At 42.9% G+C, this 21,316-nt stretch overlaps 1 protein-coding gene across 1 annotated transcript in view; it reads right to left on the reverse strand.

Annotated features, from left to right (window-relative positions):
- Positions 1–21,316, reverse strand: part of LOC130585176 (dedicator of cytokinesis protein 1-like) — a gene marked incomplete at its 5' end in the record, with an annotated part of 68,728 nt that overhangs the window by 28,179 nt on the left and 19,233 nt on the right. Inside the window, 9 exons of the mRNA XM_057385557.1 lie at positions 1,486–1,572; positions 2,410–2,494; positions 2,827–2,905; positions 3,093–3,234; positions 5,040–5,144; positions 7,817–7,906; positions 16,410–16,529; positions 19,175–19,265; positions 20,600–20,640. Coding sequence (XP_057241540.1) covers positions 1,486–1,572; positions 2,410–2,494; positions 2,827–2,905; positions 3,093–3,234; positions 5,040–5,144; positions 7,817–7,906; positions 16,410–16,529; positions 19,175–19,265; positions 20,600–20,640 — 840 coding nt within the window. The remainder of the gene's footprint in view (positions 1–1,485; positions 1,573–2,409; positions 2,495–2,826; positions 2,906–3,092; positions 3,235–5,039; positions 5,145–7,816; positions 7,907–16,409; positions 16,530–19,174; positions 19,266–20,599; positions 20,641–21,316) is intronic.

The following is a 21,316-nucleotide window of genomic DNA, read 5'->3' on the forward strand; positions in this document are numbered from 1 at the left end:
GAAGGAATTGGAAAAGCCAATAGACTGAAGGCAATTCTGCACRTTCCTATGGGTTATGTAACATAATACACTGCATTTATGAAATTATTCTGTTCCCTCAGCACTGATTCGATGCRATCTCACCTCTCCCTTTAACGATGTTCCAGGTCCATCAATAAAATATGAAACACACAAAGCTGCTTGAGCACCCTCGTGCTTAGCCAGAGATCAATAATATCCGTATCCATAATCACAATTTAGCATTACAGGGATGTAAAGCCTGTGATCCTCCTCGCAGCATTTCAGCTGACAGGGATCTCGAGGGAAGTCAATACTCATTTTGTAGGAACTGTGCCAGAGGAGGTCAGGAGTTATCTGCAGCAGTCTTTCTGCACTTTATTCAGTTCCACTCTGCTATCACCTCTCAGCTACAGAATTTTTTTGCTCCTCAAAGGCTGACAGGGAGCACTCTGCCAGGRTTTGTGCCCGTTCTGATGGCAGGCAGAGCTTTAGGGGTGCACACAAAGAGCCTGTCAGGACTGGCATCAGATCTGCCAGCCTGCACAAACAGCACTTCTTGCAATCATGAAGATAAATACAATCTTYTCCATCAGGATTATATTGAAACTACAAAATTCATTAAAAATTCAATGTGTTTTATTCAGCTGCCTATTACTGTCACACATCACATTCATATTCTGTTACTATAGATACCACAGTAATTTTCTGCATTACTTCTGTTCATCCAAATACAACTGTCCAACATAACCTCAATGGAGCAATGAAAAAGGTTTTAATTAATCATATGCAAATTGTTCTTTTCCTTTAAAAATAAGCCTCACAAGAGAGATTTAAAAAACGCAGTAACAATGTTTTTATTGCTACTTAAAAATTACAGCTGCATAAGAATAATTTAATCTTAAAGGCGTTTAATGGATATGTCTTATCTAAACAGTCTAAATGGTTGAACAGAGAAATGAGTAATTTGGAGTTACTCTGTGAGGGTGCTGAGGGTATATTTAGCTAAATATGGGCAAGAAATAAAAACAACCTTTCATCACAAGTGGTGAGAAATGCAGACACATACAATGCATTTGATTATTGGGGTATTTGGAATAAATGACAATCAAAAGACCCTGGTTCTCTTATAAAATTCAGGCCAGGTTCACTGGGATGGAGGAGGGTTCCCCTACACCACCTACAAGGTCCTTTTTACACACAGGGCTGTCCTGATCCACCTGCTGGGAGACACAAGCACTTTCTAAAAGCACACAAAGCACTTGATCAGCCCTTTCCTTGGAGGGCTGGCTGAATTCCCTTCCTTCAGGAATGGAAAAACATTGCCTGAGTCACCCTGAGCCAACAATCAGCACCCTCAGCAAGTTCCTTTGGGATGTGCCAGGTACAATCCCATGGATTCCTTGCTCTGACACAMAGAAATGCTCCCTGGTTGTACAAAACCCCCATTTTTTTAGCACAATCTCAATAAAGCCAAACCAATCTTACCATGAAAACTGATTTGACCTCAAACCACCTCAGGATCCCTGGTAATTTGTAGGCTGTCACGTAGACGGTTCTCTCAATCCACATGTTCTGCAAAGGGAACACAAGTGTCATGTTATCCATGGACAGCTGTGATCCTGAGCAAAGCCCTAAAAAACCCTCACCAGGACAAGGGACCAAGGTGGGACAGATGGGACAAAGGCAGAGGGGAATTCCAAATGGAAAAGGGAGCAGCACTGATTTAAACCTGATCTGGGACTCAGCAGGGAACAGCTGCTGCCTTCCTGAAGGAGAATGCCATGGGAATGATTCCASGTTTTACTGGACTGCAGTTGTTCATGAAATCCCAAACTGGTTTGGACTGGAAGGGACTTTAAAGCTCATTCAGTTCCATGGCAGGGACACCTCCCACTGTCCCAATGTCCAGCCTGGCCTTGGGCACTCAAAGGGATCCAGGGGCAGCCACAGCTTCTCTGGGCACCCTGTGCCAGGGCTGCCCACCCTCCCACAGAAGGAATTCTATTGACCATTAGATGGTCAACCAAAAATGGTTCAGTAAAAAAGAAAAAAAAAAGAAGCAAAAGTATCAGTGAAAAATGGTTTTCAGATGCCTGACTGGAATCTTCATGGCAAGACAAGATTTGGCAAGAGACAGCTGCTGTTTCAGGCGTAACAATTTAAAATCCTTTCCTCAGAAGACCTGTTTTTACAAAATAAATACAATTTATCCCTTTTTTTCCTGTTTTTTTTCTCGTATAAACCAGAACATGATAAATTGGCTTAATTAACTTTCTATGAAAAATAATCACTTTWAACCTAGAATTTATTTCACAACAACCAAAAGATAATGAATGGCTCAGATTCTCAAAAACAGAGGGTGATAAACAAACAGACCCAAAATGGTCTATTTTTGTTTTAATTTCTTACTGCAAATTCATTGTCTGGGTTTTTCTCTCCTTTTCGAACGGGACGCGAATACTCAAAGCGTTGGACTTCGTTCACCCTGTAGAAACTGAAAAAAAGGGGAAAGAATCATGAAATCACAAAYTGAATTGGGTTGGAAGTGACCTCTAAGATGATGCAATTCAAACTCCAAAAGCACTATGGAAATAAAAAAACTGCCTGGTTAGGAATTGCTGTTAAATTCTAGTGTTACAGAAAGTTTAGGAACAAATATGGGATYACTGTTCTCCAGTGGGTTGGAGGGAATTCCTGCCAATATTAAAAATCACCATTAAATGCCCCCACAATGCCCACCCCCACTGGCTGTGCACAGGTTCATTACACAACAATAATGTGATATAAAGGGGACAGAGAAAATGAGAAAATCCACCCCAAACTCACCTCACGATCTGCTCTGACACTGGCCTGTGAAACTTCGAGGGTAAATCCAGTTTGGGTTTTACAGTGAAGCACTGAATATCTGAATTTCAGGGGTTAAGAAGCAAAAAGGGAATTTCAGTCACGCGGGACGAGCAGCTCAACAGGAACACTCAAAAAAAAAAAAGGACAAAACAACAAGATTTGTGTGTTCCACCCACGTTGGCCACAAACCCTTGAGCTGAGCTGCTGGGGGCACTGGTGGTACTGGTTTTACAGCCCAAGGATACACTGGCCAGAGGAGGTTTTGATGTCCTCGCCCGGTGGTGACGTTGTTTTCATCTTCTCAGCGTTGGGGAACTGCGTCAGCAGCCGCGCCTCGAAATCCTCGCGGCGCTCGTACTCCTTGCCCCGGTAGATGAACACCTTGTTCTGCAAGCAGAGGCATTCCCAGTTAAAACCAGTGTTCCCAGTGCCCAACTGGGGCCTCAGAAGCGCTGATGCCAAAGCAAAGAATCTCACACTCTTTGCACTGCGGTCCAATCAATACTTTACCAATATTTTCTGGCAATTCARTAAAGCACAAATTGGTTTTCTCACCTCCAGCTCAGTGCTGGGATCACAAAGCCCACGTTTACTTTTAGGTGTTTGTATAAACCACACTAAAATCACCTCAATASGTGATTTGAAGGATCTGCAACGTCGTGGCCATTGAAAATTTATTAAGAGAAATTATTACCAAAGCCAAGATGTCTCCTCCACCTCCCACAGTTAATGATGGAATGGATGCCAACAAATAAACAGAATTAGGGTTTTTACACATAAATATTTCTTCAAAGGCGCTCAGGTGAGCAAAGAGTAGCAGAGAAAAACAGGAACATAAAACAATGCAGGTTTGAGGAGGAATATCCAAAAATAAAAAAAAAAACCTCTTATAAAAAAAAACCTCACACTAATCCATCCGATTTTTGCCATTGTAAAGTTCAAACTTTTCATAACTTTAAAATTAAGTATATTGTAAGTATTGGTTTCTTCTTTGCCAATAAAGAAAATTAAGATATATTTTATACAGTCCATTTCTAGGCTGAGTTCATTAAATTCTAAAGGAAAATGTAAAAGACAACTTGCATATTTTTAACTGATCAAACAAATTAAAGCAAGTTTGGATAAAATTTGCATCTGAATATGCTTAACCTCATTACTCATCTCCAAATGAATACTTGGTGGRAAAATTATACAGCTCTTATTAAAAACGGGTGTTTTGACTGGGGATAGGAACCTGGAGTGGTTCACATTTGCCTGGTTGGGTTTAATTCTGCAATGGGGCCTTTTGAAATGGTCAACAGAGGAAAGAAACCTCTCTGTTTGGGGGAAAAAAGGTGATAACAGATGGCTAAGAAGTYTCTAATTTATGCATGTACACACATAATTCACAGGGAATATTGGAATTGAAGGAAAAGCCTGTGTTGAGGATTTTCTCCATCAGCAAAAAACTTCAGAGCCCGGTTTTCAGAGGGCAGGGTTGGATRGGATATTGGGAAGGAATGAATTCCTGGGAGGGTGATGAGGCCACAGCACAGGATACCCAGGGAAGTGAACAAGAATTAATGGCTCATTTCCGTGTCACCAACTAAGTACCAGATAATSATAACACAGATGTAATTCAGCCTCTCTATTCAACCCATAAAAATCCTAATATCAGTGAAAAGAAAYCCTTAAAATGTCAGTAAAGCTACGATGCTGGCACCCACCCAGTGACATGTCTTAAATTGAAGATCAATGATAAAAAATTGCTATTAAAGGTGCCACACACACCTTTGATAGTAAACTTCATTTTGGTGACAATGCTGAAAGGACATTCACTTGAAAACACCGTCACATACAAAAGGCTTTTCTACCATGCTCATATATATATATATATATCTTTTTTATATATAAATATATATTAACCTGTCAGGCAAAAATGTCACCATTTCAGATGGTTATGACCCTGAGTGATGGACTGGGTCATTTATTTTCATTTCTCATGATACCCTGAAGAAATAGAAGGTACTGGATATGTTGAAAGAGAAAGTTTCTCTACTAAAATTCCACTGTTCAATCTTAGAAACTGGAAAGGAAAAAATCAGTGTTTGTTTTACACCCCGGAAAAACACCTGTCAGTGTCAGGCACATTTCTCCAAGCCARAGAAAATTTCCAGAGCAAGAAACCTCTGTAAAAACAGATGGACACTTACCCTTATGAACGTCGGGAATCCCTGGCCGTAATACCCAACAGCAAAATAGTCTGGCTTTGGTCTTATCACTTTCACGATGTTTTCATAGAACTGGGCTTGTTTTCTCTGCAAAAGTAACAGGAGGGATTTTAATTACCTGAACTTGAAGGAGATTCCTTATATGCAAGATCTTCTGTGTGCATCTCAAAATTAAAGATGTTTCAYTGCCCTCTCTCTCCTCACCTTTCCATCAGGCACATGGCAATATCTGGAAATACCACACTCTGCAGTCRCTATTTTCACACTCATCTTGGTGAATCTGACTGTTCCCTAAGGAATATCTMACTTTTAATGAACCTCATCATGGTGAAACTCACTGTTCCATAACCAAYATCTCACTTTTGATGAGCCTCATCTTCGTGAACTTCATTATTCCATAACCAATATCTCAATTTTGATGAACCTCATCTTCATGAACTTCCTATTCTATAACCAATATCTCACTTTTGATGAACCTCATCATGGTGAACCTCATTGCTCCACATCTAATATCTCAATTTTGATGAACCTCACTGCTCTACATTCAATATCACAATTTTGATGAACCTCATCTTGTAAACCTCCCTGCTCCACATCCAGTATCTCAATTTYGATGAACCTCATCATGGTGAACCTCACCACTCTACATCCAATATCTCAATTTTGAGAAGCCTCACTGCTCCACATCCAATATCTCAATTTTGATGAACCTCATCTTGGTGAACCTCCCTGCTCCACAGCCAACATTTCACTCACAATGATGGTCAGGAATTTGAGAGCCAATCTGAATTCCCAGTCGCAAAACTCCCAATGCCAAAACACCAGAAGGATGAAGCCACACAGAGCTCATCCCAGTGGTGCTGAATTGTCAGTTTGGGGCTGTTACATCTCATTGCATTTTTCTACTACTTCTCTTCCATATTTACAACCACAAATTTGCATATGGAAAGCAGGCAGTTGAGAATTGCAGGAAAATGTAAATTTGGGAATAAATCCACGCATGTCAGACACCATCTGCTTTCRATGCTGAATTCTTCTTTATCTCTAATGATGAAATAATAGCAAATGAGCAGCTTCAGAAGATCTGTTCATTAACTTATTTTTAGTCTATTATTTCTGCAAAGACAATGACTTTTGATCTGGGGAGAGGTTTATTGCTGCTCCCACATGACAGATAACAGCAAATGGCACCAAGACTACAAAGACCCAAATCTGCCGAATATTTCTCAGCTYGTCTGCAGCAGAACTATTTTGTCATTTGTGAACTGTCTCAGAGGCTAATATTTAATATTGCTTGAAGAAAAGAGACAAGAGGGAGAACAGAAAGAACAAAAAACTTGTAAATTTTATTGTGTGGAGAAAAAAAAAAAAAAGAGCTGTTCAGCAGCAGCAATAAGAAAAGCTGATGGGGTATGTGAGACCTGACTCATACGGGAGCGTGAATTCTGATCTCTGCCTTGTGAGGGAAATGCACRCCAGGACTAATTCTGGGACATCTCATCTCCTGGCTGATGAGTAAAGAGCAGATAAACTCAATTGTCTGATGTGAGGGTTGCAAGTTCTGCTTCTCCCTTCTTAGAAGAGGGAGAARCTCCATGGAAGTGTCCAAGGCCAGGCTGGATGGGGCTTGGAGCACCCTGGTCTGTGAAGTGTCCCTGCCCAYGGCCAAGTGGGTGGCTCTGGATGGGCTTTAAAGTCCCTTGCAACACAATTTAATCACTCTGTCACCATGGGCYACAATGAATAAAGTGCAAATTCCGACTTCTCCTCCATAAAGGATACAAGAGGATAATTAAAGAGTGGCTGCTGCTGTGACAAACCCATTCATGCTCCTGTGTGCAAGGAAAAAGGAGATGGAAAATTAAAACTCAGAGAGCAGTCACCCCCTAGTGAATAATCCTGTCTGACACATGACAATCATCTCCAGCTGAGGAACAAGCTCTACCCAATTCCTTTTATACTGAAATGAGGAACAGTCTCTCCCCATCCCACCAGGAGTGAGCTGGGGCTGTGTGGAGCTGAGTTCAACACCGTAGGAACACCCAGCTCAGACACACTGGGATAAAAAAAATAGAGAAACTATCCAAAGAAATTCAGGAAAATGTATTCTGAGCAGAAAAACAATTCAAAGAAATTCAGGAAAATGCACTCTCAGTGCAAAAGTGAAAAGTACCTAAAAGCTGAAAGTTGAGAATTTTCAAAATCAAACTGGAATCACATCCCAACTCCAGTGGAGGTGGTTGGGACCTGAGGAGGAACAGGGACAGCTGCCATTTATCTCTTTGGAAAAGAACAGGAGGAAGAAAACAGTGCAGGAATAATGAATGGGTAACGTCAGGGCAAAAATAACTGACTGCAGACGTGAATGCTTGGGGATTATTCATACCTAAAAAAAGAAACGTGAATATGGAAAGACACTTGAGAGAATAGGGATTTTTTTTTGTGTTCCCATTTATATTTAAATTCAAAATTTCCTTTTATACCCCAAATAAACCAAACATTACCGAGATGTTTTTCTTTCAGCTGAAAAAAAAAAAAAAATTAAATGTTTTTCAGGCACTCCAGTGGTAGCCAGTTAATTGACACTGGTCCAACAAAGCCAAGATAGGGATGTGCTTCTCCATTTTACTGTCATAACAATAAATTATTTCTGATAATAATTTYACAATTTCAGAGTATTTCTGATATAATTTTACAGGCTTAGAAATTCAGCTCCAAAATAAATTATTGCAGTGTCTATGTCATTAAAAAAAACCTACCAGCAGTTCACTGAGTTGTTCATAATCAAACATTTCATTTTCATACTGCTCTGCAAGTTCTTTACCCAAGGCAATGGCCTCTTCCCACATCTGTTGGAGAAAGAATCACAAAACAACAACAAAGAAGCTGAATTACGTACCTTGGTTCAAGATCAACATTAGAATCAAATAAATCGGAATAAAGCAACAAAATGCATTGTGGCACATGCCTGAAACGCTGAGCATCCGACGTGCCAAAGAGCCGTGCTGGGGCTGTAAATGTCTCTATTAATGGAATCATGGAATTGTTCAGGCTGGAAAAGCCCTCTGAGTTTATCGAGTCCAACCATCCCCAGCACTGCCCCGTGTCCCCAAGGGCCACATCCACAGGGCTGTGAAATCCCTGCAGGGATGGGGAYTGCACCCCTGCCCTGGGCAGCTGGGACAGGGCTGGAGAACCCTTTCCATGAGGAAATTTTCCCTAAAATCCAACCTAAACCTGCCCTGTCCCATCCTGAGGCCGTTCCCTCTCCTCCTGTCCCTGTTCCCTGGAGCAGAGCCCGACCCCCCCGGCTGTCCCCTCCTGTCAGGGAGTTGTGCAGAGCCACAAGGTCCCCCCAGAGCCTCCTTTGCTCCAGGATGAGCTGCTTTCCAGCTCCCTCAGCCTCTCCTGGGGCTCCAGACCCTTCCATGGACACATTCCAGCCCCTCCAGGATTTTTTTATCATTGAGGGGCCCAACATTTAACATGGGATGGTCCTGCTGCCACARCTCTTCAMTAYAACCCAGGTGCCATYRGCCTCCTTGGCTCAGTGGCACTCAAGGTGATCTGCTCCACGACCTTCCCTGGTACGGGATGCAAATTCACTGGATGCAAATCAAGCCAAATGATCAAATTGCTTCAGAAGCAAAATGATTCCTGACAGCCCCTCCGGTGATGTGTAAACACAGCCTGTCCACAAAGAAGGCCGGGATCTGAGGCTTTGGAGCAAGGCTGGTGATTGATTATATTTCATAATCACCTCTCCCTCCCTCTAATATCTATAATCTATATTAGACAGGACAGGCAATTTGCAGATATTGCTTTGAACAAATACTCATTATATTGCCATTGGTTCCTCTTCCTCTCGTTCCTCAACCATGAAATTCAGCAGCCGTCTCAAGTGACCCAAAGAAATTTAACAATATCCTTCAGCTCTTCAGAAGGCAACACTCTTAATGAGGAGCAGCAAGAATGGTTTTAAATGTGCATTTTTCATTTGTTTTTTCTACTCCGAAGAGAAAGAACCACCGAAACCCAAAAATATGTTTAAATTAGCACACCAGGCTATCTAAGATCAAACTTGATGATCTGCCTCTGCCGCTGAAATTTGGTTGGCATTACTGACCTCACTTTATTATAAAAATGAGATTCAGAATGAGTAAGAAATGCAGATTGTATTAGCCTTCATCTGAAATTTAAATCCTCTGTCTTTCCCCACCATCTCATTCCCCTCTGAGCTCCAGGACACACGTTCCTTGTCTTGGTGGAATCCTGAGGGGGACGGAGCAGACAAGGGCAGGTGGATGAGGGAGGGCTGGAGGGAAGGGCTGAACTCACAATTCCCCATTTGTCCTCAAAARTCATCCACCTTTGAGAAGGARGWGTTTGAGAGGAACCACCACAAMTTCCAAAGATGGTGGGRAGARAAGAGGAAATGTGACCTGGAGAAAYCTTCAYAACAACTGAACCCTGCATCCATCCCCWAAAAATCCCCCAACCCCATCTGCTTCAGAGCACTGTGCAAATAATAAGATATATTATATAACATCCCAAAAGCCCCCCACACAATACAAATGAAATCCCATCACTCATAGCCCCAAAATCAACATCAGGTGAATTCCATTTGTCTTTTTGATCTAAGYTGAAATTGCATTTCCTACTACATATGGAAAACTCAGAATCAATAAGACTTTGAGAAAAATGCCTGGTTCTAGATGCTGATTTAAAAAAGAATAAAATATTCAGGATGAATCCTCAGCATCTTTTCACATGGAACATGCCAATGTCACAAAAGCAAGATGGGTCTCACTGGTTCGCTCTCCATCCCTGCTCCTCTTTGGAAACAAAGGGACAATTTTCAAGTGGAGGGATGAACTGAAAAAAAACACCTGGGCTGATGTTTGGGCAAAGTGTGACCTAATTTAAGCCAAAAAGGTGATGAACGCTCACAAAGAGCAGAACCTGGTTCTTCATTAACCTCCCCTTTGCAGCTCCACGTGGTGTTTGTTGGACCCCTCCTCCCGATTTTCCTTATTTCTCCAACAAGGTTCAGCATGTTATTTATCCAGGGAAGAGCACTGGAATGAGCATGAGCTGCCTCGTGTTTGTGAAGTGCCTTGAAGGTGAAGAACGCATCCCAAGGACTAATTACAATCACGCTAATGAGGGATCACGTCTGCAGGAAATTACAAGGCAGCCTGAACGCTCCGCGACGCAATTTTTGCAAGTGGAAGGATCTGAATGTTTTTATCCATATTATGGATCTAATCTAGCATGATGATACRGAGCATGTTTTTATTTCTAAACAAAAATTAACATGAATTTAAGAGTGAAGGCATGGTTGCAGAAAAAGGAGGATATTTTCGCACACCAAGTTGAGTTCATTTTGATTCAGAAGGGCAAAACAGCACCAATTTATAGGAACTGAACAAATATYCAGGTGTTTGGTAAGTCAGCAAAGGAAAGCTTTCAAAGTCACTTAACCTTTCCTCATTTTGAGTGCCGTTCTCTTTTGAACTTCAGTCATCCATAACTTCTGCACATTTTCATCTCAAAGACAATGGTGTGACCATCATCTCCCTTGTCCTGGCTCCTGTTTGTGTGRTCCACATTTAACCAGTCCCTCTCCAAACCCAAACCCCTTMTGCTCTCTYTTGGGAGATGAAAATATTYATCACACAGAATCACTGAATGAACCAGGCTGGAAGRGACCTTCAAGGTCATTAAATGCAGCCCATGAYCCAACACCTCCTCATCAAATAAACCATGGCAYWGAGTGCCACATCCAGTCATTTTAAACACATTCAGGGACYGYGACTCCACCACCTCCCTGGGCAGACAATTCCAGGGTCTGATCACCCTTACAGTGAAGAATTYTTTCTAATATCGAACCTGATAGCTGATTTCAGGCAAATGGAGCTGAATGAGACTGGAAATAAATGGGAGTCTGAATCATTTAAGATTTGCATCAACCTGTAAATAAACTTACTTGGTCCTTCCAAAGAGGCTCCAGGAGAGCTGCAGAGAGATTGCGGACAAAGGATGCAGGGACAGGACAAGGGGGAGTAGATTTAAGTTGAAAGTGGGGAGGTTTAGATGGGATTTTGGGCAGGAATTGTTCCTGGGAGGATGGAGATCCCTGGCACAGGGTGCCCAGAGAAACTGTGGCTGCCCCTGGATCCCTGGCAGTGCCCAAGGCCAGGCTGGATGGCACTTGGAGCAGCCTGGGACAGTGGAAGGTGTCCCTGCCATGGCAGGGGGTGGCCCTGGATGGGCTTTGAGCACCCTGGTCCTTGACAGACACCCTTGCTGGTGACAGGGGTTGGACACAGTGACCTTGGAAGGTCCTGTCCATCCCCATCCACTCAGTGACCCTGCAGAGCCTGCACACCAAGGCCAATTGGCAGCACAGCGCTGCCTCTGATTAAACAACAACTTCAGCAGAATTAAATCTCCTCTGATTTTTTTTTCTTTCACCTTCCCACCCTTGCCTGTCKATGCCACAAACACACCGGAGCGGAGGCTGCTTCTGCTGCACCTCCTCTGGCCTGAACAAAGCCTTCTGATGTTACTAAATATTAATATTAATAATGGATTCTGTAAATGTTCCAGAGCCTGAAAAATGAATCCTCAAATTAAATGTGATCCAGATTTAGTTCATGTACAACACACAGCCAGTAATCACATAATCCTTATGCTCTTCCTAGTGAAGAAGTGGAGATGAACAGGAGGAAGGCAGACCATGGAATTCCAGAATCCCAAACTGGTTTGGGTTGGAGGGACCTTAAATCCCACCCAGTGCCACCCCAGCCATGGCAGGGACACCTCCCACTGTCCCAGGCTGCTCCCAGCCCCAATGTCCAGCCTGGCCTTGGGCACTCAAAGGGATCCAGGGGCAGCCACAGCTTCTCTGGGCACCCTGTGCCAGGGCTGCCCACCCTACAGGGAACAATTCCTGCCCAAAATCCCATCCATCCCTGATTTTACTCTAAAAATGCTTAGATTTGTGCCACATCCACACATTTTCTGAACACTTYCACRGATGATGACCSCACACCTGCCCTGGCAGCCTGTCCCAATGTTTGACAGCCCTTTCCACRAAKAAATTTTTCCTAAACCTCCCCTGGTGCAGCTCAAGGCTGTTTCCTGAACCACCTGGCTCTTCCCTTGTKTGGCTGCATCACAACACCTCCAACATGACACAAAACCAACACAAAGCCAATGATTTTTCCAACATCCTCCAAAAAACAGGGACTGTGCATCCCCAACCCTCTGAAACACTCAGCTGTTTACTCCACAGCCAATTTATTCCAGCGAGGACAGCCCGGCTGGGGCCCAGGACCCTGAGAAATGAAATCTATATTCTTGAAGGTCAATAACTCCCAATCTGCTGCCTCGCAGATTTCCTGCCTTGGAAGCTTTCCCAGCTTTTCCCAGGACATGGCAAGTCTTCTGGAGAAATGAGTCGTACAGGGAGCTACTACACAGGATTTGTACMAGCTACAACTCATTAATGGGAGAAACAATTTATCTGGAGAGGGTACCAGCGAGAGAGGCCAGTGGTAGTGGAAGGAAAATGCTTCTTTTGTACTCAAGGAGTAAGAAAAATGTGCTGGGCCTAAATTTAGTTGTRTAGCCATGAACTGCAAATTGTTACAGGCACGATTTCAAAGTTGCAGGAGATCATTTTTAGGGAAAACCCAGCGATTTAATTTATTTTTTGAAGCTGGATTGCTTGTTGGTCACAAAGAACTACAGCATCCAATTTAGTTTTTGAGGTTAATAGCAGCAAAGGAGGATCTCAGGGTATTTCTGAGCTCCTGCAGAGCTAATGGTCAGGAGCAGTGAAATATCTGGGATAAGAATATTATCGAGCCACATTCGGACTCGTGAGGGACGCTCTAAGCTGGTTAAATTTCAGGTGGAGTTAATTAACCAACAGAAAAGCTCAATATTTTAAATAAAAGGCTGAAGCAGAGCATTTCTCTGTTGTTAGTCCTGCAGTCAAGGTGCAGGCAGGATGGGAAGCCTGTAAAGCAATAACTGCATTCATTTGGAACCCGCTCAGCCTCGGATCCTCCCTCTCCCCAGACTCTCTGTCCTTCCCAGCTCTCAGGACACACTCCAGGCTCTGCTGGCCACCAGCCTCACACAGATTTTTGGCAGACAGGTGAATTTCACCACTCTCTTGYTAGATGGAAGAAAAAGCCATTTGATGTCATCCCATGAGCCGGAAAAAAAGGCCTTTTAAGCCAAAGCGTGGCATTTGCTGTCTAATTTCAGATATTTTCTCTTCTGTGGCTGCAGTAAAGCAGTAAAAGCTTTTTTTTGGAGGAGGAGGAGAGGAAGGAGGAGCAGAAATGAATGAGCACTGTGCATTTATTTACTTTTTTCTCCTTGGAACCAACACTTTGAATTTATGGAGGAGCAGAGGAAAACCTGTCCTGATTGATGGGCAGCAGCACCAGCAGCAAACCTGAGCCCATCACTACTCCCACATTTCACCGGGCAGGAATGGGAACGCTGCTGCTTCCCTTTGGTTCCAGACACCACACAAACCTGGGTTTAAAAAACCCTGATCTTTGCCAAGGAGCATTCCTGGGCTTCATTTTATTAGTCCTGACCTCCATCAGCTGCTTCCCTCAAGGAAAATGTCACCCCTTCCCTCATCCCTGCACTCCTGGCACTGTTTTCCCTTCTCGCCTCGGGATATTCCAACCCAAGCCTTTGCAGTAAAGTCCCTGGATTAAAGGCTTTGTTGGAAATCACAAAGCTTCAGGAAAACACGGGGAGAGCAAACACTTGAGAGCAGTTCAAAGGATGGGTCAGACTGCTGGGATAAGCCTGGGGATAAGGATTTTAAGGGCAAAAGCCAAGCGAGATGGAGAGGAGACTGGAAAGTGAAGTGCAATGAAGAAGAATAATCCGGGAGAAAAAAGGATGCCTATGCCAAGGAAACAACTTTCCTCTTAGAAAGAAGGAGCTTAGAAAAGGAATGAAGAGCATTACCAAGCAGGAATCAAATCCATAAAGGAGCACAACTGCAAAGTGAAAAAGTTGTTTTTCAAAAATGGGTGAAAGCTGTACTTCAGCTTTTAGAAGGCTGGTTTAAGGAGCAAAAGTCAAATACAGGTAAAAAAAGCAAACTTCTCAAGAATAATAGATTGAAAATCAAAATCAAAATGAGGAATCTTAAAAACATCTTGAACCACAAGTGCCAGGGATGCTCGTGGTGAGGGCCAGGTTTTGTTCTCAGCCCACAYGAGGTGCCACTCTCCTCCCTTCAGTGCAAGCCCACGTTCCCTTTCATTCAATCCCAAATCTCTCGGGACAGAAGTGAGATGTTCACTCCATTCCAGTCTGTGTATGGGGYATTAAATCCAAATTCCCCTCCCCAGGAATGCCAATATTTGAGGGATGGTTGGCCTCCAACAGACAAGTGCACTGTGCACTCCCCTGGGAAATTGCGCTGCCAAGTGAAAGGGATTTTTGAGAGGCTGAACTGCACCAGCCTTCAAAAACCAAAAAGCTGATTTTTAACCCAAATTTTAGGAAATCCCTCTCCTCTATTTCTTCTATATAAGGTTTCCAACCCCATGTTTCCCTCTCTTCCCAAATCCACAGCTCCCCATCAGGCTGGGGTGGGAAAGGCACAGTCTGAACTCTTGAAAACAAAACTCCTGAGCTTCTGCAAAATCCTGGAAGTGGCTGTGCAGCTGTCCAGGGGTGAGTGACCTTCTCTGGACACCTCCTGTTAACTTCACCAGAAGAGAAATCAAACAAGGGGGATCATTACAGAGTGAAGTGCCAGGCTGGGTGATCCTGGCCCTAAAAAAGAGGGATTTGGCACAGGTTCAGTCTCCCAAAAATGCCCAGCAAAWGCTGTTTCAGGTGTTACTGCCCATAGTGAGCAGCTGCTGGGCTGCATTTGCAAACTGCAAGGAATGCAAGAAGCTGATTGAACTTCAAGCCAGAAAATCCCAAATGAGAGGATTACCTTCAGTGTGCACTGGGAAYCTCCACTTGGAGCTTCCTGACATTTGCAAATTCACCCAAGATGAACATTCTCAGTGTGTATTGATTTTGTTATTTCCCTTTTCATAGAATGATCTGAAAAATTATCACCGACCCGAGTGACCAGAAAATGGGAGAAGGAATATCTGTAAGCAGAATGAGTGCTTTGGAAATGAATCATCTCCTCACACACACAAAAATCCCACAGGAGCCCTGGGACCTGAGCTCTGCACAACAATTCCCAATGCCTGGACACCACAAAGGACTCACGAGAAGCCATAAAACCATAAACCAACCAAATACAAACAGGCTTTCCTTCCAGAGAGGAATAAAGGATTAAAACACACTTTGAAATCAGCTGTGACCCTCATTCAAATGAGATCCTCCTCATTCACCYAAAAAAAGCTTTTTGAGCAGTGAGAACCAGTTCTGTCCCCAAGTCACCTCCACCAGCCCCAGCCCCAAACAGCCACTTGTGCTCCACTCTAGAATTCTATTTTTATGACTTTTATCCCAGTCCAGAATGATGATTTTTAGCATCACTCATTAGCAACTTTCAAATATTGCACTCGTTTATAAAATTTGACTTTTCAGGCAAAGTTTCTATCAAAATGTGAGAAATCATAGCATCAATTTGATAGAAACTAAGATTTTAAGAAAGTACTAATCTGATTCTGCCATTAACTCACCTGGAAAGGATGGCTGGATAATATTCTAGCTCTACCAGAAAACACCATTTCTTTTGCCCTACTCTACAGAGTTTATTTTTAAAACACAAGTTCTCATTTCTGCAATGTTCTGACACAGAGATTCCTACTTCTACACTCGAATATTTCGTGCACAAAATACCCAAACTCTGATCCACCCACAGGGTAACCCCTTCCTCTCCAACAGCAGGGCTCTCCYCACCCTGCAGTGCCAAATGCAAACTCCTCCTGCATTAAAAGATGTGATTGTCACGACATATCCTCATTTCAGRATATTTATGATACGAACCAAAGACATCCAGGCCCTGAGGGAATTATTTTTGTGTACATGAGACAGAACAAGGGGAGCTGAAGGATTCCATTAGCTCTTGYAACTGCCAGAAAAAGCCCTCCAAATTACATGCATCACTTTTTTTATTTACTCCATGGCATCACATGCCCATATATCCCCCCTTACCCAGCAGTTATAAATGTCCCATTGATTTTTTTTKWMYTTTTTTTGGGCAGTATCATTATCTGTAAGTGCTTCCCGAAGGTCACCGGATGCAAACAATGTTTACCATTAAATTTATAAGTCRGAGAGAAAAGCCATGAAATGCATTTGCACTTTTTTTTTCCTTTCCCTTTTTACCTTGCCCTTGTCAAAGTAATGGATAATTTCTTGATAGAGCTGATCTTTCAGCTGTCCTTGGGTAGCAGCTTGGTATCCATCCCGCTGGGTGAGATGCGCTGCACACGCTTCTTCTGACCACTAAATCACACAAAAAARGGAAAAAAGRGAAAGCAAATCTGAAGTTATGAWGTGAAATAAGAGGGRTTTTATTTAAAGGAGTGATACTGCAGTTAARGCACCAACAAAGGGGTTTTTCACAGCTGTGCCCTGTTTCCTTTATCTGGCTGCTGTAATTGGATGCTGAGCAACACAAACCTCACGAAGCCCACAACGTGATGGCATTTTTTTTAAGAGCCACTATCTTCTGTTAGTTTTGAACACCTCAATTTTGACAAAGAATTACACCCATCAGCTGCCAGGAGGCTCCTGGAGATGGCCTCTCCTCCTTCCTGAGCTTGATGAGAGTGACCTCAGCCTGCAGGGGACACAGGGAACCCTCCTTTTGTGTGGAGAGGAGCCTCAGAACCAACAGAGAGGGGAGAGGGCTGTAGGTGAGGAGATAAGAGGGCTCAGACTCTCAGGGAACCTCTGGAGGAAGGAAAGCTCTCAATGAACTTTCTCCAGCTCTGGCTCTTRSAGCAAATGCCTGATGGAGCAAGRGGAAATGTCAATCAYGGGATCAGGGAATGGTTTGGGTTGGAAAGGACTTTAAAGCTCATCCCATCYACCCCTGCCATGGCAGGGACACCTCCCACTGTCCCAGGCTGCTCCTACCTGCCCTTGGRCACTTCCAGRRATCCAGGGGCAGCCACARCTTCTCTGGGCAACTCAGATTCATTTCCACAATTACTGTGCCATCACCAAGTTTTACCTCTATATATTATTACATTTCACCCAATCACTTCTTAATTTGGCCAAAATGTTTGTGTTTGGCTCACGCAGACACCTCTGCCAGCTCTGYCCTGAACTCTGCGTTGCTGAGCAACACAAACCTCACGGAGCCCACAACGTGATGGCATTTTTTTTTAAGAGCCACTATCTTCTGTTAGTTTTGAACACCTCAATTTTGACAAAGAAAGGTTGAAAACACAACAAAAAGCCTCTTTTCTCGAGTGTGCTTCGTCAGCTTGCAGTAATTTGGCCTCCCTCTCTCCACAGACAGAGCCTTCTTGCAGACTGAAAGGTGAAATTCTCACCCGCTCTCAGTCCTGCCCTCRAAGTGATCCCATTAAAATCAGAGCGATGAAATATCTGCCAGTGATGAGTGTCATTGAAATTCCTGTCCTGAGGCTCGACACAGAAACTCAATTGCTCAGTTCCACACCCCACAATATTGCAGCTCCTCAGGCAGCTCTGAACTCCTCCCTCCACCGAGGGCTGCAGGAACAGGAATGGGGATAGAGATTGCTACACTTTTATAATCAAGTCATTCCAGCCCATAATGAAATTAGATTTATAAACAAACATCCACTCAGGGATGAAAACCTGTGACAAATCCTAGCCTGGCTTTTGCTGTTTTCTACCGATTTGCATTAGAAGGGAAGAAAAATGGGTATTTCTTCCCGTGAAGTTATTCCCAGGAATCCAAAGGATATGAAGTGAGACCCTCATCTGCTCTCAGAATACATTTCTAAGAAAATCTATAATTGGCTAAACTCTAGGCTAAACCTGAGGTTACAGAATGTTAAATTGTTTAACAAGTGCAAGCCATGCCACATGGAAGCTGGAACAGGACTAAAGCAAACGTTTCCAAAACTGCTAATTYTTATCACGCTGAGATTTCTACTTTTCCTATTAACTGCTTTTTAAATTTAAAACACAAARTTAGGAATTCAGTGATGATTCAGGTGCATTCAGTGTCTGCTGGCAAGAGCAGCACCGTTCTAAATGATAACCAAGAGACCAAATTGGGTCCCTGCTCCCACATTCGTGACACAAGCTCGTAAAAAAAGCTGCAGGTTAAGAGACAACATCTCTCCAGAATGTTTTCAGGGAGATTAACACCTCTGAAATACAGCTTCACTCCATTCTGGCTGGCAGTGGACAGTGTTAAACACTCCAGTGCTTTATTTCAGGCCCTTTCTGCAGATAACATGTTATTTGTACATATTGCAGGTTACACCAAAAGGCTCCTTGAAGAGCAGCAATATTGTTGTGGCTCTCTAAATGTGCTATAAACTGTAACACGGCATTAAAATGATATGCACCTTCTGAAGGCATGAACTGGGAAAGGAGGGCATTTGAATTTCCCTGCAATTTTCTGCAATCCAAACTGAATCGATTGCGSACGCCCAAGAGCACTCGAGAAGGTGCTGCAGCACTCCTTGGCACSAACAATCTGGAGAGCTGATTTACTGAAATGGGTGCTTAGAGGCTTTCACACCCTGGAAATCTGCAATTTGGATTCTGTGGGGCTGCCTTGAGAACATTCCCTTCATTCCAGGTCAAGATCCACCTGTGCCACGCAGGGAATGCTGCTTTCCTCGGTGTCTGAATTCCATGGGCAACAGAGAACCCAGAACAGAGCTGTTCATCAGCTCAAAGTGATGTGCAGAGGGACAAACCCCACCCTGAGTGGCTGCTGCTGTGATTTCCCAAAGTTAGGGGGATGAGATGGGATCCATGGGATGGGATCCATGGCCATGGGATCCATGGGATCCATGGGATGGGATGGGATGGGATGGGATGGGATGGGATGGGATGGGATCCATGGGATGGGATGGGATGGGATGGGACGGGATGAGATTATGGGGTGGGCTTTAAGGATGGTTTTTGGGGTTTACCTTGAGGAGCTTGGCGTGCAGGAGCAGGGTGTAGGCAGCTTCGGTGTAGTTATCACACTCCTTGTGCAGGTCACACAGTTTGTACAGGTACCTGCAAGCAACACAAACAGCAGCTCTTGAGTAAGAGTGGGTTGAAGATGTTCATCAATCATTTATTTTGAAGATTACAATGATTGAAGTCTATCCTTGAACAACTAAATATTTGTGGGATTATTTCAAGTCCTTATTTCTGTGTGCAGACAAAMTTTAGGACCATTTGCATTTCTGCTGTGCTGTTTCCAATGGACACTCATAAAAATATGGAATCTTTAAGGCTGGAAATGTCCTCCAGGATCATCAAATCCATTCTGACTGAACACCACAAGAATGACTTCTGATGAGCAATAAATCCAATACAGATTTTGTGTAAGACAGAGCACTTTACTAGTTCAGCTATGGATAAATAAGTTTCATTCTTTAACTTCAATATCATCACACCTCTGGCCCAGAATTCTCTTCATTTGTTTGATGATTTTTTTTTTACTGAAATTAAAAATCCCCACAAAACTATTAAAAATTGTATTTTTAAAAAGCCAGTGMAAATACTTTCAAGTTTGGTATTAATTTTAAGTTTGTTGACAGAAATAAAGAATTTGGATGGGGGGTGGACAGTGAGAGATAATTTGTCTTTACAGAGGTGCTGAAGAGGGCAGACACAAATAATAATAAACACCATCATGTGTTTGTGCACAATTCTCAACTCTGCCATTTCCTTCTCCTTTTGCAAACTGATAAAACACMAATTAAAACCATTCAAACAACAGGAAGGGAGTTCCCAGGTGAAAATTCTTCCAAAACGATAACAAGCACTTGATAATGAGTTAAGGAGTAACATCTGGGTACCTGAAACAGCATTACAAACAGAAACTTCATGGTTTAACCAATTTTAAGCCCAAGAACAATGGGGAGGGCTGTGAACCCTGAGTTTGATAGAGAGGACAAGATTTCCATGTTTACTTTGTCTGAAAAGCAATTATGAAGCTTTAAATTTAAAGTTAAGTGCCAGTCAAGGCATTATTTAATTGTTATTTTTATTCCAAGTCACAGAGTTTGTACCTCACCAGGAGGCAGCATCATTTCTTTGCCCAGCTTTTGCCTTACTTATTTTCCTCCTGAACAGAAGAATTCTGGCTCCGGAGTCTTTCAGTGCTCATTGTAATGGAACTGAAGGACTCRGAGAAAGGGGACAGAGATAATCTCCTGACTTTCACTGCCAACACTCTGCTCTCAGCACAGATAAGCTTTTGAATTACTTCAGGTTCAGCCAAGGTGTGATTTTTCATTACTCTTCTCCTCCAGCCCCCAAGTGACTGYTTAATATGAACTTAATTTCCCCCAATTACAGTGCCCGTGTCAGGCAGTTTGTCACCAGTCATGTTTACAAACCTTATGTACATCTCTTCCCTCTCGATCTCCTTGTAGAAATTCTGCAAAACAACATAATTTGGTTACAAAGTCTTTGATTTCGCACTTTGGAAAGTACACAGAACACGCTCCAAATTAAAAATTCATCATTGCGTAACATCAGCCTCCAAACCGCAAAATGAAATTTGCCTCCAGTGATGGAACGCGAGCGATTTCACTCAGAAAGTCGAACTCTGGGGTGTTTCATGTTGCAGCATTTCAGGGTTTGTGTCTCACTGCAAAGGTTRAGAATTTGCAAGAATAGCACTGCTCAAAATTTGCTGCTGGCATTTGCAAGTCACACATCATTAACCATTTTCAGCTGAAAATTTGTTAATACACAAAAAATAGTAATTTTTAAGCAACAGTTGTTCCATGGATTGAGAACTCTGAATCTTACTTGAGCAATACATCGTCTGCTTTTGGATTCTAACAGTTTCCTTGGGAATAAAAGGTTGGATTGGTGTTATTTATCTGGTTTCATATGTCACACATTAGCACCGCTCTCCTGGAGTGCCTCCGCCTTGAGATAAACGAGTTAACAGTGCAAATATTGTAAATGCAAAATATGATAAACTGGGTGAGAGATTCAAGGCATTTCAGAATCTAATTCCAAGTTTGCCTCCAAAATTTGAAATATAMCTAAGAAAACAAAATACAAAGAAATTCCTTCTCTACTGAATTAGATTTCAATGCTAA

Source organism: Malurus melanocephalus, unplaced genomic scaffold, assembly GCF_030028575.1.
Source record: "Malurus melanocephalus ecotype Western Australia unplaced genomic scaffold, MMel_1.1 scaffold_841, whole genome shotgun sequence".
In the NCBI taxonomy this organism is placed as follows: domain Eukaryota; kingdom Metazoa; phylum Chordata; class Aves; order Passeriformes; family Maluridae; genus Malurus; species Malurus melanocephalus.